Below are 18,927 nucleotides of genomic sequence, written 5' to 3' on the forward strand. Positions count from 1 at the left end.
AGGTAAATTATACACATACAAATATATAATCCACCAAACATGACCTTCATTGGCTCAATGGAAAACAGATACACCATCACAATGGGAATGGAAGATCACTGCACTGAGATCATCTGGAAAACCTCAACACCCAAGCTTGGCCAGGGCTTGTGCTCTTCCTGTGCCTTCCTTTTGATCCTAAAAGGAACTGACAGTTTATAGGGGACTTAGGCCCCATGTACACAGGACACGTCTGAATGATGGAAACTGACTGCTGGAAAACATAGAATAAAAAACACCTGTTTAGTAGCGTTTGCGTGTAGAAGCGTTTTTTAACCTCAGGAGACCTTCAAAAATGCCCAGAATGCACAGAAAAACATTAAAAAAATTAACTATTTCAGACATTTTGAGAGAATTTGTTGAGATTAGTTGTCTTTTTTTTGTGGTGTTTGGATGTGTTCCAGCTCATTTCGGTGTAGAAATGAATGCAGCAGTGCCTAACATTTTGGTTTTTTCAAAACCTCAAAAGTATGGTGTGCCAGGTCCATTTGAGTATCGGGAAAATGCTTTGCATACATTTTTTATGATGAAGAAAGGCTCTGGGCAGCATCTGGAAATGGAAGAGTTAAAAAAAAAAAAATTCAAACCGCAAATGCCTATAAACGCGGTTAGCCGCGTTTACAAGCATTTTGCGTTTGAAACGCTGATAAAATCTACTGCTGAACGCAAGTTTTCGCTCTAAAAAAAAACAAAAAAAAACACAATTGTAAACTCAACTGCCTGTAAAGAACAGTGTACATGGACACATAGGAAAACATAGGAAGAGTTCAGGGGCTGCTGTAAAAAACGCAGAAAAGCTCATGAACATGAGTTTATCGCTGCAGTGTACATGAGCCCTTAAAAGGGGCAGGACAAGGCTTGACTATTTACAGGAAAAGTTTGGATCTACTTACAACTTCAATGACATGGATCTACTAACATTGACAAGTGGTCTTGACCAGTTTCTTTTGTTTATGTCCATTTCGTCAAATGTTGTGGCTGTATTTCCCAGATTTATTTCACGGGGGTAATATATGTATGATTTCAGTTTACTCATTTTCCCAAAGCATACTCAGCCCTGCTCAGGTCACCTTCCACAGTACACTCTCCTTATGTTATAGAGGTGAATAGAGAGATTGGCATTCTGCAGTCCTAGCACACTTACCGTTTTAATGTGGAATGCTGCTCAATAGAGATACTCTAGTGAGTGAATAGAATTGTTACTGACAGGATCACCAGGGTGAAAATAAAGAAGCCTTAAGAGGAAAAACTAATCAGTTATCGCAGCTATAGACTGGCAAGCTGCATTACATTTTTGTTCTTGTATTTGCATATTAAAGACCACATACACCAACAGTCTAAAACCATGTACTCACACAAGGGGAAAAAAAAAATAAACAACCTGAGATGAAAGTAAAAATGCATTTTATTGATATTTACATAATTTACAAACAGTGAAAACCTGAAGAGTTTAAAATACATTGCACCCTCTCAAAGTATGGCCAATTTATTTGGAGTAAAATCCAATACATACAGATTATAATCATCTGTGGGCAGGCAAAAAAAATAAAAAATAAAGAAAAATAAAAAAACAAAAAAAAACAAAACAAAAAACACTATAAATTATTCAAAGTGCTTTTCATCTAACGACACTGTTTAATAAACCTGCTACAATGTCAGAAGAGAGAACCAAAGTTTATCTTTTGAAAGGCCTAAAGTAAAACTCTAGTCTTTTTTTTTTTTTTTTATTTGGATAGCGCAGAGAAGGGTTAGAATTAATCAGATTCCCCTTTGGGGAAAATTTATCCTCCCTTCCTGTTCTGACATATGTCACCTGGACAAGAAAGAAGAAATCTCTCAACACAAAAGATCTAACATTTCAACGCTACCCAAAACTGAGAAAAAAGTCCTGGTTGGTCTTGGGGCTTTACTGGGATTCTGTATAAGTGATCCCTCTGACCAGCTGGTCTGTGTCTTAAAGTGGGAATAAAAAATATAGGGAACAGGCAGCATTTTATTGCACAAGAAACATGCTATGTCTCTTCTGCAATAAAGCTAACTTACGTGCCCGGTATGCAATCTTCTGATCAAACACTGGGCTGCATGTTTGGCACAGTGCCAGTTTGTTGTAATGAATGACCCTGAGTACATGCACAGCTGTCATATCGCTGATGGTCAATCAAGAGGCTGAAAGTCCAGCACCTGGAAGGAGCCCAGGAGAAGATGTCATTGGTTGACAAGATAAGAACTGTGAAGGATAATTATTCTACTTGAGATAACACATAATCTGCTCTAAAACAAGGGTCAGCTCTGGATTTCTGATAGGACCGACCAACAGATATACCAAAAAGCTTTCAATGGTACACTTACCAGATAAAAAGAGAAATAGGAAAGGTTAATTGTTAGAGTTTTCATTCACTTTAATAACCAGCTTTGGGGCTGCTGGGGCACTCAGAGCGGCTTGGCCTGGACAAAGGAGTCAGTTAGGCAACCCACTCATTATAAAGAAGTACAGTGAATAGCTGTTGCGCTCTATTGGTAAAAGTGGTCTAGCCTCCTATTCATAATGAAAAGGTAAAATTAAAAAAACAAAAAAACAAAAAAAATCAAACTGCTGGCCATACACACGACAATTTTGAAAGATTTCGATAGAAAAAAACCAAATCAACTTGATGGTCTAGAGCAATTTACTGCGATCATTTCCCATCATCGAGCTCCCGAACCATGGAACTTTCTTTGGAAGTAATTAGAAAGCTAATTAAAAGGCATAATCAGTTTCCACCCCAACTTCAATTGTTTGAAATCAGGAAACGATGGATACAATGGTTGGGAGACAGAGCATTCATATCTATGTGACTGTTTTGTTTTTTCCAATCAAAAGCTGATGAAAAGAACACAATTTTCACATTGTTAGCTGGTGCAGCAATATCAAGTCAGCCATGTGAGGCCACAGTTGTGCCATATGAAAGTAATGGTTAACGACAAGCACCGTTACACCTGAGCAGATTTTAATCCGATGACAAATGTGAATAGAATAAAGATCTGCCACTGCTTACAAATGCTGTGGCAGTGCTAGCCCCCTTTGTGTTTTAACACCAAGGAGTTCGAATTGTGAGGAAAATGGTTACTACAAAGACAATCTGACACTGTGCAGTTTTACCTTTCCACAGCAAAAGCAGCACTTATCCAAATCAAAACCATTTATTTCTCCTAGCGTGAGATGACTTGTGGCCCTGCGATGTTATCCATCCTAATAGAGGTCTACCATCACAGAATTACCATCCAGGGGCTGGGTAAGAAAGGCTCAGATTGTACAAAAAAAATATCAGGAAAGTGCTGCAAGACAAAAAAGGGTTGTGTACAACATAAAACTGCTTCATCCATCCTCAGAAAAGGTCCCTAACTGGCTCCCACCTTTAGGTTACAGAGGAGGGAAGTCTACTGTGAAGGAATGTACCTCAATGTGAGGAGGATCAGGGAATAAGTAAGAGTAAATAAATACAAAATCAAATAAAACAGAACAGTTTGAGAAATATACAAAAGAAAAAAAGGCAGCTCTGCATGAGGGAAGAAAAACATCAAGGCCAGAGGGGGTGACAGCTGGTGACAAGTCGTGCCAACTCTCCGGATGACAACGCCAGGGTAGGGGGGTGGAAACGGGGAGGAAGTTTGTTGTTTTTTTTTTTTACAGTAACAGTTGTGAAGTAAGAAAGTATACAAGTGTACAAAAAGTGGTCACGTGCTTTTTTCCATTTTCCGTCTCTTCAATCTCTCTCGCCAGTCTGCAGGAAGGACTTCAAAATTGGCATTCTTTTCTGCCATGCCACTGAAATGCAGATCAAATATAAAGGATTAGGCCACAGTACAATTCAGTAGGAGACGTGAGTTTAGGTATTTTATGATGTTACAACACCTACACATAAACATTAAAGTGGTTCTAAAGGCTCAAGGTTTTATACCTTAAAAAGGTCCCTTTCAGACGAGGCGGACGTCAAGCAGATCCGCCTGCCCAGTGGGGGATCCCTCCACCGAGCAGGTGGATGGCAGGTCCACTATGCACCGGTCCGTTTCCATCCGACGTTCGCCTGATCCAATGAACAAATAGGGAATGGATCCCCATCCAGGGGCGGACTGACAACTCATGGGGCCCCCGGGCAATAGGGGATCATGGGGCCCCTGTGTCCTCGCCCAAACTCAAAAAAGCCTATGAAAAAGGTACCAGGGGCATCTCATGGGACCCCCTACTAACCCCGGGCAGAGCCAGAGTTTCCAAATGGTCAGTCCGCCCCTGTCCCCATCCGTCTGTTTTTTGCATACAGGATCAGATCGGATGCCGGCGGATGTCAGTGGACACGTCTGCTGTCATCCTCTGCTCCACAGAGAGCTATGAGTGGTCTGAGCGGGTCCACCTGAAAAACTGAGAAGAGGACCGGATCAGTCTGTCAGTGTGAAAAAGCCCTAATGCATTCTATGCATCAAAGTAAAAAAAACCCTTCTGGGTGCAGAGGCTTGCTATTGGGGGCACTGTGTGAATGGGTTAGAAAACATGTCTACACTGAAGAGATTCACCCTTTCAACTTGTCCTGGACAAGAAAGTGATGCAAAATCCCAAATGTTACAATCATCACTTGGAAAAGGCAGGTAACAGAAATGGGGACACCTGTTTCAGTGACAGCTATTAGGGAGTTTCCTCTTAGTATTGTGTCTCTGTGACAGGAAACAAAAGTAAATCTTCCCAAATGGGATACAGGGTGTATTTTTTGTTTGTTTGTCCCCCCCCCCACCCTGAGGATCCAATCCTTCCATACTCTAGTAGTTTTGGCTTTAGACAATGTAAGTTCCGCTCCTGTGTGTGGCCATCTCTTCTCAGAACACATCTGAGTAGATCTAATCCTGGTATGTGCTCTGGACATATGAAGCAGCTGGAATGTCCTGACTTTTTAGAAGCCATATTGTTGTCAGTCCGTGCAATATAAAGAAAGGGGAGCTCAAAACACAGAATGTGACAATGTTGTCCGGTTTTGCATGAAATGAAACAATTGTTAATGGAAAGAATTCAGTGATTTCCCTAGGCCTTAATTTATACCTGCTCAGCTGCTGCATCTTCCACTCATCAATACGTTTTTGGTTAAGAACACCTCGGTCCTCCTCGCTGGAGCTGGAATTGTCCTCTTCGTCCAGCTCCTTCTGGATGTTCTGCCACTTCTGGACTAGAGAGGGCATCTTTACTTTACTCTTCTTAACCTACAGACAAGGTTAGAGATTACCAGAGAAGACAAGCACTGTTTATGTGACTGTACAAGTTACAGCAGGAGAATGTACGGCCAAGTGTGTAGGCTGTTTAACCACTCGCCCTCCTGAGGATTTACCCCCCTTCCTGACCGGGCCAGTTTTTGTGTTACAGCGCTGCTTACTTTAACTAACAATTGCGCAGTCATGCAACTCTGCACCCAAATGAAATTTACATCCTTTTTTTTCCCCCCACACGAATTGAGCTTCCTTTTGGTGGTATTTGATCGCCTATATGTTTTTTATTTTTCACGCTATATATATAAAAAAAAAAAAGCGACAATTTTGAGAAAGAAAAAAAAATATTTGTAACTTTTTGCTATTAAACATGTCCAGTAAAAAATATTTTAAAAAATCAAATTTACACCAAAATGTATTCTGCAACATGTCTTTGCCCTCACCAAAAAAAAAAATCCCAATACGTGTAAATTAATTGGTTTACGAGAAAGTTATAGCATTTACAAATGGCAGTATATACACTGGGATTTTTTTTTTTTTTTTTAATTTTTACTAGTAATGGCGGTGATCAGCAACTTATATCGGGACTGCGGCGGACATTCTGACACTGGGGGAGGACTGACTTGGTGTCACTGACATCCCCAGTGACACCAATACAGTGATCAGTGCTAAAAAAAAAAAAAAGCACTGACACTATATTAATGGAACTGGGCAGGAAGAGGTTAACATGAGGGGCGCTCAAAGGGTTAACTGTGTGCAGGGAGTGTTTTTCTAGGGGGCAGGGTGTGTGTGTGTTTCACTGTAATCACACTGCTCTGGATGGCTGTGCACAGCCATCCAGAGCAGTGTGCCCGAGGACCGTTAGTAAACAAAAAATAGTCCTCCTCCTCGTCAGTGATGGTCGGAAATCATTGAGCGCTGGCGACTAATTACTGGCCGGGACCCGGTGATTGACAGCCGTGGCCGTGAATGGTGGCGTGGGTAGGGCTCAAGCGTGCTCCCTACCCAGGAAGGCTAAATCACGTGTGTGTGTGTGTGTGTATATATAATCTATATCTATATGTGATTTTGTGCACCTGTGCCACCCTGTAGCAGTATTTCTGCTATAGAGCGGTCGGGAAGCGGTTAAAGTAGGTTTGGTTTTATAGACTGTAAACTGTTGAAGACTTTTATAAAAAAAAAAAAAAGTCTTTGGAAAAAACTAATTACACCAGGAGGCAAGCACTCTACAAAGATATGGTCTCTCTGCACACTGTTATGTCACATAACTTTTTTCCGGTTGCTTTATCAAGAACTCTAAAAATAAAAAATGAAGAGTAAGAATATGTTTGATCATCAGGATATATCAAATTCAGATTCTCGGCTGTTGCCTTTTTACGGCCAGCACAGAGCACTAGAGTTTTCACAACTTTTACAGAGAACAAGCAGTATATCTATTGCTATAGTTTTGGTGTTCTGACAGGAGAGATGTGGCTTCTGCGCGATTGCCTGCCCCTCCCTCCATTGTCCATTCATAGATTATATGCTATTTTCTGAGTTCACATAACATAAAGCCTTCCATAATTAAGCAAAGAGGACAGGAGGGGTAGGCAGGGTGGCTGCAAACAAGTCTGTAGATGATGCATTCGAGACTTGAACCAGCATTGGAGCACCAGGAGGGATAGCTATACTCCTGTCAGTCAGTAAAAATCTGGATACGTAACAAGAAAGACAAGTCCATTACTTAACCCTCTATAGGCCAATAAAACTGCTGCAATTCCTGGAGTTTAAGTCTCTCCGGTTAGTACAGTTTATGGCAGCACTCGTGTCAGTGTTGGCCTGGAACTACTGCAGGTTACGTATTCTCTTCGGAAAGACTAAAAGCTCCATGTAAGGAGTCTGCAGAAAGCTAGTAGGAAATCACTACACAGGTGAAATAAAACACTAGCACATCTTACGCTACTGAAACAGTGGGATTTAATGGAATATATAAAGCAGAATAATGGATTAAGTTCATAGAAGCCAACTAACCAGTGTGCATTGAAGAATTATATTCAATAGCAAAATGTAAAACTTTCTGCCATTATTAAAAACACATTTCTTGACTCATAAAATCCCCCATTAGCTTCTGAAGTCTACACTGATTTTCCACCCCTGCCAATAAGATGTAAAGAACACATTTATAGGAGAAGCCAGTCACCAGGTTACCTACTACTAAAGTGTACACATCCCCTACCCCGGGTGTCGGCAACCCGCGGCTCCAGAGCCGCATGCAGCTCTTTTTCACCTTGGCTGCGGCTCTGGAGCACACTGCCCACCAGGTGACAGGCAATAGGGCAGCAATGGGCAAACTACGGCCCGGCGGACCTTTTAATCCGGCCCGCGGAGCTAGGCTCCCGCTAGGCTCCTCTCACAGTCCCCGCCCTGAAGACCGGTGTAGCATGAAAATCTGTCTCCTATGAGGATCTGTCCCCCTCGACGTATCTGCGCATGTGCCGGAGATCGCCGATTGGCTGCTAATGCCTGAAACTGGCACATGCGCAGATACGTCGAGGGGGACAGATCCTCATAGGAGACAGATTTTCATGCTACACCGGAACGGCGCGGGAACACGGCGAGAGGAACGCATGGAGCAAAGGTAAGTGAATTGACACAGGGGGGACTTGGGGACTTAATATGGGGGATGAATTAATATGGGGGATGAATTACTATATGGGGGATGAATTACTATGGGGGATGAATTACTATATGCGGGATGAATTACTATATGGGGGGTGAATTACTATATGGGGGGTGAATTACTATATGGGGGATTAATTACTATATGGGGGATGAATTACTATGGGGGATGAATTACTATGGGGGATGAATTACTATGGGGGATGAATTACTATATGGGGGATGAATTACTATATGGGGGATGAATTACTATATGGGGGATGAATTACTATGGGGGATGAATTACTATATGGGGGATGAATTACTATATGGGGGATGTATTTTCAGTTTTAAAAATGTGGCTCTCAAAATAAATTTCAATCGTGGTTTTGGCGAGATTTGGCTCAGTTGAAAAAAAAAGGTTGCCCACCACTGACCTAAGGCTATGATTGTGATTATGACGATACACTGTGGCCCTGATTAACCCTTTGCTTACTGGGCCCTTAAACCCCCTTCATGACCAGAGCGCTTTTTGCAATATATGCAGTGTCGGATTTGTTTTAAATGTTGCAATGGTTTTGCGGCTCCCAGTCTTTTTTTCCCTCTCGGAAACGGGTCCAAGTGGCTCTTTATGTCTTAAAGGTTGCAGACCCCTGCCCTACCCCTTAACTGGGGTTGATTAACAGAGCATAGGGGAGGTCCACTTTTCAAAGTGAATCAAAAGAAGTACGGTAAACCGGTGTTCACTTTGAATAAGCAATCATGTGAAGTTTAAAATAAAAAAAAAACAAAAAAAAAACAAAATCACTATTTATTAAATCAACCCCACTGTGTAGTCCAGTTCAGTCCACTTAGTCTAAGATTGGGGGTCCCAGAAGTGGGGAGGTCTGGTCTGCAAAGGTGCCGGACCTCTACTAGCTAAATATAACCCCTCCCAAAGCAATGTCATCATTGGCAACAGAGCTGAATGTTTTAACCTCCACAGCTTCATAACCAATATCGAGACTCTCCCAGAACGTCACAAACACGAGATACCTGTACTCTCCCAGAATATGTTCTCATTTGCAAACAAACATACCATCAGATCTTCACAGCTTCTCCCGCCAGAAAACGGCAGCACAGAATTTGCCTGAGCTAAAATACACAGCTCAATAGGCATCATTTACCTTTAAAGAATTTAAATGTAAACCTTAAATGACGTTTAGTTTGCTAAAGTGCTGTGTATCATGAACAACTGCCTTTATTTTATAAAATTGCTTTCACTTTTTGTCATCCTTTTTTGCTTCTCACTGCTGCTGATCTCCTGCAACCACTTAGGGCCCACTCCACATGCAAGCAAGCAATGGATGCACTGCATCTTGCAGGGACGGATGATTGGGGAAATCACTTGTTCTGGTTACAACTGCCTAAAAAGGGTATTTCTCCTCACTTTGGAGAGATTTAGGCTGGCCATGCATTATACAATTTTCTTTCGAAAATTGCTTTAGATTTACCAAAAACCATATAATATGAGGTCAAACCTAAACAACACTTTCAATTGTATCCAATTAAGCAGGCCCTTGCAATACATAGTTGAAGGTAAATCTAAAGGAACTTGGACAGAAAATTGTATAGTGCATGGCCAGCCTAACTCTCTATTAGTGTTACGTGTGTGCACAAGAGGAACGAAGAGAAATCTCTACAATGGGACATAGAAGGGTTTTAAGAATTACTTTATCTAAAACTAAAGAAATAAAAGTGTGTACATAGAGTTGACAAAAGGCCCACTGTTACCTGACATTCATTACTGAATTTAATAAAGCTTTACACACTGCAGCTCTACACATGATACCTTACAACTACCATAAAGCAGTTCACGCAATACCTTCAGTTTTTTACTCTTTTTCGGCTTCTCAGTTGCTTGTGGTTTGCTCGGGGGTGGCTGGGGTTGTGGAGATGGGGCCTTTTGCTCTGGCACTGTTGGAGTTGGAATATTAGTATGTGACATCACAAGTGGTATAGCTGGCACCATAGGATTGCTTGGAATAGTATAATCCAAACTCGTCATCACCATAGGTGCAGGGACTTGGAGTGGAAGCCCCATATAACTGGATGCAACATTCATGGTAGTTATGGCAGGACCTGATGGTACAAAACACAGAAATGTTATCAAAAGTTGCTCACGAGCTAAAACCCAACCACGCTACAGATGACAGTAAACAAATCCTGACCTGCAGGGAGAGCCTGCTGAGTGTAGAGCACAGGACAACTTCCTATTGTCACCGTTTGTTCCTGAAAAATATCTGTGGCTTTCCTCTTTGAGGCTTTTCCAGATACAGCCTGCTCATTTTTCACCTGAAATGACCAGAACAAATGTTATTTCATTGGCTACACACATTGGTCTGAAATTCTGCTCTGTCTGAAGCCAAGCCCTAACCCTGCTGTTTAACAATTCAATGCCCGGGATCCTACTGGCCTTAATGAGGAACTGAAATATTAACGATAAAAAAATGCCAGCTAAAAGGACTAGTCACCAGTATTTCTTGTGATCTCCTCTCAGCTGATCTATCACCATCACGGACTTTCCATGCCTTGTTCTGCACTGTGGCTCTGTGTAGAGGTGGCCATTCTGGTAGAGATATAAGGCTTTGCTTCCTCATGTCAGAGGACCAGAAAGAAGAAAACCAAGCAGCACAGCGGTGACATCTCCGAATCTCATTCTAAATCTCCCAAGACTAGTCCTCAGACAGAAGAGCCTTAGATCTCACACTGCACATACAACTACGAGGCTGTAAAAGAGTGACCCTTAATTACTGGCACAAGGGCTCACCTTAGAGGCAGGAGTCTCAGTTTTGGCAGAGGTCATGACTATAGTCTCCATTCCTGGGACTGGTGGCTCAACATTATCATCATCTTCCATTTCAACCTCCTCAATTTCTTCTTCCTCCAAGGGAGGTGGGGGTGGGGGAGGGGAATCAGGAGGAGGAGGGGGAGGGGAGTCAGGAGGGGGAGGGGGCGGGGGAAGAGGAACTTCTACAGGTAGTGGGGGCTGCTGACCGTAGTTCCAGTACTGACCAACTGGTGCACTAGTTGATGTTTTAGCAGGGATGGAATCTGCAAAAAAGAGAACAATGAAGGTTATAAATACAATAAAACAAAGCATGCCGGGTGGTGGATTGGAACGTGTATGTATCACATAAAAGGTGGCGGTCCCTTTGCAGCAATCCTTCACTCCATACTCTCTGCACCCTGCCCCATCGATAACTTCTTAGGCAGCCCCATAATGCCTATATACTCGCCCGCCTATTGGTGTGACTACACAAACCTTCTGGACAGTTTGCGAGCAGTCCTCAATTTCTATGATCCCAGAACCCAGGACTCCTGACCCGTTAGACTAAATTCCTGATTTTCTGCCGAGTCTGACTTTTTTTTTTTTTGAGAAATCGATGCGCACACCCACAAGGTAATCACAAGTTTTTTAATCAGGGGTTGTTTCAAAATCAAGCGTACATATCGCTTCAATCACCTGATGAGTGACCCCCCTCTATGTGGGCAGATCTCAAAATTAGGGATTTCCTGAGCCAACCAGCTTTCCAAAAGAATTACGGCAGAGAGCCAGCTTTGTTTCAATCTATTTGCCTCTTGGGTACACCAGAGACATCTTACATCTGCCACCTATACGACCACTCATCTTTACATACTGGAAAATACGAGAAATGGAGCTGAGGGTACACCTTGAAGAGGAATGTATAACCTCATACACAAGGCCTCCCTAAAATATTATCCAAGAAAAGGACTACAAATGATGTAAACACTTGTATACAATGCCTGCCTTCTCTCCTTCATAAATACTACTCTTCATTACCAAAACACCACTGGCATTCTTTAGTGGAAGAAGGTAATCTTCATGTGTGGTGGCTATACCCCATGATTCAACCATACTGGCAAAAAGTGCACCAGATCATTGGGGAAGTCACCATTTATACCCAATACCTGCTGCATCATATATCCCGGGCAGCACAGTGGCTAAATGGTTAGCATTTCCGCCTGGCAGTACTAGAGTTGTTGGTTCGAATCCTAACCACGGCACCACCTGCCTGGAGTTTGCATGTTCTCCCTGTGCCTGTGTGGGTTTCCCCCAGGTACTCCGGTTTCCTCCCACACTACAAAAGACATGCTGGTATGTTAATTGGATCCTGTCTAAATTGGCCCTAATATGTGTATGTATGAATGTACGTTAGATTGTACGCCCCTCAAGGGTTAAGGACTGATGTGAATGTACAATATATATGTAAAGCGCTGCGTAAATTGATGGCGCTATATAAGTACCCGAAATAAATAAATATCCCTAACAAGCACTATTGGAAATCCCTGGCCATGCACATGGCAAATGCAGTCAGAATGCGTGTTCCCACACATTGGAGGAAAACATCGATACCTTCCTTAAAAGAGCTGTTCATTAGGTTAGGTTGCAAAAATGTATGTACTGAGTTAAACTACACAAGACAAACTTACAGAAATTCTTCAAGAATTGGGCATGCCTCAAAATCAAAGTCTGATTATGCCAACATTATTTCCCAATGAGGGTAGACCCTCTTTGCCCTAACGGATTCCTTCCTCTACTGCTCCATCTAATAGAGCACAAGCTTTAATACGACCGGCGATGGGGGATCCCTGGTGGATTGGGGGAGCCCCGCCCCCCGTTTCTACACCCCATTATAATATTATGGGGGGAAAAAAAAAAAACCACACATGCAGCATTCAATATATTAGTCCTGGCAGCCATGAGCCACTTTTTAAAATGGTGCATCTAAATGTTTCAAAGAAGCAGCTTATCAATGTAGGTTTATTGTTGACCATATATACCTCATAGCCTTTATGACTGCTGTGGCTTACCTCCCTTTACTGCCCTACTGTACTGTTAGCACATGTGAAATACTTCAAGAACACAGAGCAGAATCTCATTTAATCCAGTCACGCATTCATTATATTGGCTATTAAATGTATATTACGGCCTTTGACACAGTCGACCACGCCCTCCTCCTCAAAAAACTACACTCCCTCGGCCTCAGAGATTCTGCTCTCTCCTGGCTCTCATCCTACCTGTCACAACGCTCTTTCAGCGTTGCCTATAATGCTACCACCTCCCCCTCACTCCCCCTCTCTGTTGGGGTCCCTCAAGGCTCTGTCCTCGGGCCCCTTCTTTCCTCCATCTACACCTCCTCCCTTGGCCAACTCATACACTCTCAGGGCTTCAACTACCACCTCAATGCAGACAACACACAAATCTCTCAACCCCCCACCTCACCCCCTCAGTCTCCGCCCGAATCACACACCTACTGAGCGACATATCAGACTGGATGTCGCTCCACTTCCTTAAACTGAACCTCTCCAAAACAGAGTTTCTAGTCTTCCCCCCAGCCCGGACACCACCCCCCATTGACTTCTCCATCACATCCAACAACACCACCATCAAACCCGCCCTGCAGGCCAGAGTACTTGGTTTCATTCTGGACTCCAACCTATGCTTCCAGCCCCAAGTCCAATCTTTAACAAACTCGTGCAGACTCCACCTCCGCAACATCGCCAAAATCCGCACGTTCCTAACCCCAGAAACCACTAAACCGCTCATCCACTCCCTCATCATATCACGACTCGACTACTGCAACTCCCTCCTCACTGGCCTGCCTCGCCGCTGGTTATCCCCGCTTCAGTCGATCCTGAATACGGCTGCCAGACTCATTCACCTTTCCAACCGCTCCGTTTACGCCACCCCCCTCTGCCAATCCCTCCACTGGCATCCGATTGCGCAACGGATCAAATTCAGAATCCTAACACTGACGTACAAAGCTGTCCACCACACTGCCCCGAACTACATCACTGACCTAATATCCAAGTACCACCCAACACGCACACTCCGCTCCTCACAAGACCTCATTCTCTCTAGTTCCCTGGTCTCCTCCTCCCATGCCCGCCTCCAGGACTTCTCCAGGGTGTCACCCATCCTCTGGAACTCCCTTCCCCAACCCATCAGATTATCACCTACTCTCCTCTCCTTTAGGCGCACCCTGAAAACCCATCTCTTCAGGGAAGCCTACACCACCCCCTCCTAACCTGCCGACCTCCTCCACTCTTCCTACCACTCCATCCCCCACAGCTATCTCCTCCTGTGCCACTATCCCCTCCCTCCTAGATTGTAAGCTTGAAAGAGCAGGGCCCTCGATCCCCTCATGTTTTGCATTGTATTGTTATTGTTCTGTCACATGTTCTGTCCCCCTTTGTAATGTACAGCGCTGAGCGAATTATTGGCGCTTTATAAATACTGTATTATAATAATAATAATAATAATAATATTACAAATAAGTGCCTGAATTCTATATTAGCTTTCCATAATCTATTACACAACAGAATTCAGACTGTAAGAATAAAGGGCAGCACTGCAAGCCAATAAGGGCTTTACTACATTGTGCTGTGCTGTCAGACTAACACTAAGAGTTTGCTGACAGGAGGAAAATGAAGAGTGATAGTCACATCAGCAGGCTGATGAATTATTAAGTGAAGTCTTGCTAACCCGGTCTGGAAAGCGGTGCTTGAACTCCAAGACTGGCTAAACTGAATCTCAAATCATTTGGCAATGAAGACATTTCTCATACGCATTCCAGTAGTCTTTTCAGATACCAGCCTGGAGGTCAGCTATATAGAACTGCACCTTTGGTACCTAGTGGCTAAACTACAACTATCATAAGAATGATTTTAAAAAGAAAACCCTCCCCTGTGATTCTGCACAAAGCAACATTTTCACAAAAATCCTGGAGAACTTTCTTGACCAACATTACAGGATGTGTTAAAAATTGCAGTGGCAAATCTGTAGATTATTTTGAATGATGCAATTCCATAGGTTTGTGTTACAAATGATATAGAAAAAAAAAAAAAAATAATCTACATAAATAAAAAATTTAAAAAAAACATGCTCTCTGTAAAGCAACATTTTCCTTTTGAGTTACCTGGGATACTTGTTGGTGGCTCCGGAGGAAGAGCCGGTGCACCTTCAACCTTGTCCTTTTCAGCCAATTTAGAGGCTGCTTGAGTTTTATTTTGGGGTGCAGACCCCTCCTCTTCCTCATCCACATCAGGAAACTCCCACTGCGACTCTCCTGAGATTTCGTTAACATAGAAATAACGCCTATGATTCCTGAATCACAAAAACAGACAAAAATCTTAAATATTCACCCCTCGGATATTTGCCCAATAAGGTCCTCACTCCTACAGCTGTAATCAGCCAAAAGGAGAGAACCTGACAAAAATTCTCAACTTTTAATGAAAAATGCCATCCTAAGATTGACTGGCATCAGTTTGCAGAGCAACTTTATGAAACTCTGAACACAGATCAAATTAAGATAACAAATTGCTTAAATGCCTAATACAGCTGGGGATGGTTGACACCACCATTCTGGGAATAAGTTCAAATATGATATCCGCGGGAATAAAATAGGTATGTGTATATATTTTGAGAGCTGAAAGATAAGAGAGCAAAGATCTTCAATTAAAGCACAAAGTACAAAAAACTAAACAAAAATAATAAAAGACAAGTATAAAAAAGAAATAATTTTGGTCTGACCTGTATCACGGGACCTTTCTTGTTCTTCGCTGTCACCCTTGGGGCCATGAAGCTTGTCGGAACTTCACTGGTGTAAGACGGGAAAGGATAGGGATCCAGATCCTGAAATGGTCACAGAGCTCGCGCATGCGCATCCCCCTGTCCCTGCCCCATCAGCGCACTTGGCACTGGGAGTGAGTTCTAACCAACCTTTTTTTGTCCTCTCAGGAAAGGCTTTACATGGACAATATGCATACACAGCTATGAAAAAAAAACTTAAGTTTCTCCAATGTGCAGGCCCAAGCGCTCACTGTGCTCCAGGGATCTGCCCACCCAGAACCTAAAAGTGCGGCCGTGTTCAGTCTCCAGACAGATGAGGTCACGAGGTCAGGTGGTGATGTCACAAGTCATGTTTTGAGATGTGAAAGGTGAAAATTGGGGAAGATTCGTACCTGTCCCAGTGGCAGGACCAGCCTTTAGGGGTGGCGTTAATTTCATACTGTTTTATTTGTTCAGATGCGTCTTGCAATTTACGTTTCAGATAGATTCCGCTGAGCGCTCCTTCCCTCCAATCTGAGATCCGAGTCTGTTGGAGATACCAAAGAATGAAATGTAAACAGCTGAGAAATTTCAGCACAGTGGACTAGGGTTCAATACCCTTCCAAAATACAGTCTGGGTTTTTCCTCCCTAGTGTACCAGCTGCCTCCTACGAACCACATTTTCTATGAACGCCAGTTATAGTGGAAATCCTTTCCTACTTTCCACCCCCAGACAAGAGCCATCCTTCAGTTTGCTTCACATGGACTGGAAGTTACTGGCTTGACTTGCAATATGACTGTTTGGTAACCACTTTTACTAAAACATAACCCCATAGTGACAATGTTGGACAAGACTGAACACTCACCTCAGTCTGAAACAGCAGCACATGGAAGTTGGACACGGCTTGCCTGTTTATGCCCAAAAACTCCAGTTTACTGATTAGACTATTAGCCAGCTCTCCAATCTGGAACTGCACAAAAAAAAAAATGTTTGTTGCTGCAATAGTGAGTTTGTTAAACATAAACCGTACACTCTGTGCAAGAAAGCCAAATACAAAAGGGTTGATGAGAACCATGGCAAATCACTCTCACATCCAATACTTGTACCATGTTGCACATTTACTCTGTAACAGCCTACTTTGGACATTTAGGCATTTCATTAATATGGAATCAAGCGCTCACCGGAAGTATGGCATAAAACATAACACACATATTCACTAGTCACCTTACCATATACTCAGCCACTGTATCCACCTTTCTGCCACTTATCTCCTAATTTCTTGTTACCATAACTTTCTTCTGCACCACTCTTCCTATTTGTGCCACAAGATCCCATTAAGCACTCTAACTTCACTCAGATATATAGCAGCTGCATGGCAAGTCTAGAATATATCATTTTTTATATATAATCACTATACATTTCTTTTTACCCACTTCAAGTCTGGACGCTTTCCCCTCCTTCCAGTCCAGGCCAATTTTCAGCTTTCAGTGCCATCACACTTTGAATGACATTTGCGTGGTCATGCAACACTGTACCCATATGAAATTTAGCATTTTTTTGAGATAGATAAAACTTTATTTTGGTGGTATTCATTCACCACTGGGATTTTTATTTTTTTTCTTATAAAATTTTGCAAATAAATAATTTTTCTTCATAAATCTTGGCCAAAACATATTCAGCCATCTTTTTAGTAAAAAAAACAAAAACAAAATTAGTTTATAACCAAAAATTATAATTTCTCTAAAAAAATTTTTTCCTTTTTTATTTTTTTTTAATAATATTTATTTATTTTTTAACATACCGTCACCCTAGCAGTACAGTGTCACCATAGTGACACTGCAATACTTGTGGGGGGTGATGAAGATTATTATTTTTTTTTTTACACTGATTGCTTTTACACCTATAAAGGCTGTAAAAGCAATTATTTCTCCTTCTCTCTGGTTGCATTCTTGCAGCCATTGAGAAATACTGTGAGAGCTGGGATTGGTCACAGCTTGTCACATGGTACAAGGCTGTTGTGAATAGCCTTGTACCATGTGACCTCTGGGATCATTCACAGAATTCACAAGTAGTAAGCAATGATGTCAGAAGTGACATCTTGTTTACTACTATTCATGTGATCACTGATTGGCCAATCAGTGACCACGATTGAGACCTCACACAGAGGTCCCGTACAGCAATCTGTGTTTCGCTGTGTCCTCCGGACACAGTGGGCAGCGCATCGTGGTGCCGCACACTCCCAGGGAGCGTGCACAGGCATTTAATGCGGGGCCCGTTTATAAACGGCCACCCACTTCGGCACTGCCTCCGTCCAGCCGTTTACGTACATGGGCCAGACAGGAAGTGGTTAAACTCTGAAGACATAATTATGAAATCTGCAAATGATTACTTGCAAATTAGAAGGCTGACATTCTGTTCCTTGCTTCACTTCTAAGTCACTGACGTCAAAGTCAGATGTCCTGATACTTTACTGCTTGTGCTGAGTGAGCAGCTCATCAAGTTATAAAAAGTCTACAATGGCAGCTCCCACAGTCCTATCCCAACAGGTTCCATTTAGGAACTTATTTTCCTTCTTTATCATCCCATGTTCCCCATTACAAAGCAAGCTCATTTACTGTACATATCCTACTATAAAGCTTTGGAGGGTAAGTTGGCACGATCAAATATAACAAAATTCTTAAACAAATCACCCAACTTATGGGGTACAAAAAAAAAAAACCAACTCTAAAGCTGTAACAAGCATTAAAGCACCACAAGAGGACTCAACAATTACCTTCAGATCATCATCTTCCCCATCTTCTTGCTTTGGAGTGGCTTTCACTGGTGCAGGGTCACTTTCTGGCTCTATTGGAGTAGCTGGACACTCTGCAGCTTCGGCCCCCATTTCTGAAGGAAAGCGACAAAGAATTATAAATAAAATAGACAAGATAAAGAAAAGAATCAAATTGTAGAGGTGGGAACTACATTCAAGAAGGATCTTTTAATTTTCCATGCAGCTGCAAACTGTCTCACCGGTCTCTGGTGTTTCCCGGCCAGTCTTGGAGGAGCTGTGGCTGGTTGACTCAGGGCTGGCAGATGGAACAAACACCTTCCACTTGCTAGAGACAGGCTTCGCTTTCTGAACTTCATCCGATTGGCTGAAGTCAGAGCGTGGGCTGGACCCAGAAAGACTGACATCGCCTTCTTCCAGTGCTCGCAGCTCAGCCTGTTAAAGAGAAATAATAGATTAAAAAAATATTGCCACCGAATAGGATGCCAACCAAAGCTGTAAGGGAATTATACAATAAATTACACACTAGAGACACTGACTGGTGCCAACTGAATCAGTTGCGATCAGTCTTAGGCACCTACATGGACTACACTAGCTCTATCCTGTTTCTGTGGTCCTGATACAGTAGTGTGAGAGTGG

General features: G+C 42.6%; 1 protein-coding gene across 2 annotated transcripts in view; it reads right to left on the minus strand.

The window, feature by feature from the left end:
• Positions 1-1,426: 1,426 nt before the first annotated feature.
• FNBP4 (formin binding protein 4) overlaps positions 1,427-18,927 on the minus strand; it is a 37,382-nt gene continuing 19,881 nt past the window's right edge. For both annotated transcript variants that reach the window (XM_089675838.1, XM_089675837.1), the window contains exons 8-17: positions 18,531-18,723; positions 18,292-18,404; positions 16,384-16,488; positions 15,931-16,064; positions 14,886-15,073; positions 10,712-10,995; positions 10,113-10,236; positions 9,767-10,023; positions 5,105-5,262; positions 1,427-3,844 (exon numbers count right to left, since the gene is read on the minus strand). In XM_089675838.1, coding sequence (XP_089531964.1) covers positions 3,754-3,844; positions 5,105-5,262; positions 9,767-10,023; positions 10,113-10,236; positions 10,712-10,995; positions 14,886-15,073; positions 15,931-16,064; positions 16,384-16,488; positions 18,292-18,404; positions 18,531-18,723 — 1,647 coding nt within the window. In that variant the 3' untranslated portion in view covers positions 1,427-3,753. The remainder of the gene's footprint in view (positions 3,845-5,104; positions 5,263-9,766; positions 10,024-10,112; positions 10,237-10,711; positions 10,996-14,885; positions 15,074-15,930; positions 16,065-16,383; positions 16,489-18,291; positions 18,405-18,530; positions 18,724-18,927) is intronic.

This window comes from Staurois parvus, unplaced genomic scaffold (genome assembly GCF_062004578.1).
Source record: "Staurois parvus isolate SC_StPar_1 unplaced genomic scaffold, SC_StPar_1.0 ptg000159l, whole genome shotgun sequence".
Classification (NCBI taxonomy): Eukaryota; Metazoa; Chordata; class Amphibia; order Anura; family Ranidae; genus Staurois; species Staurois parvus.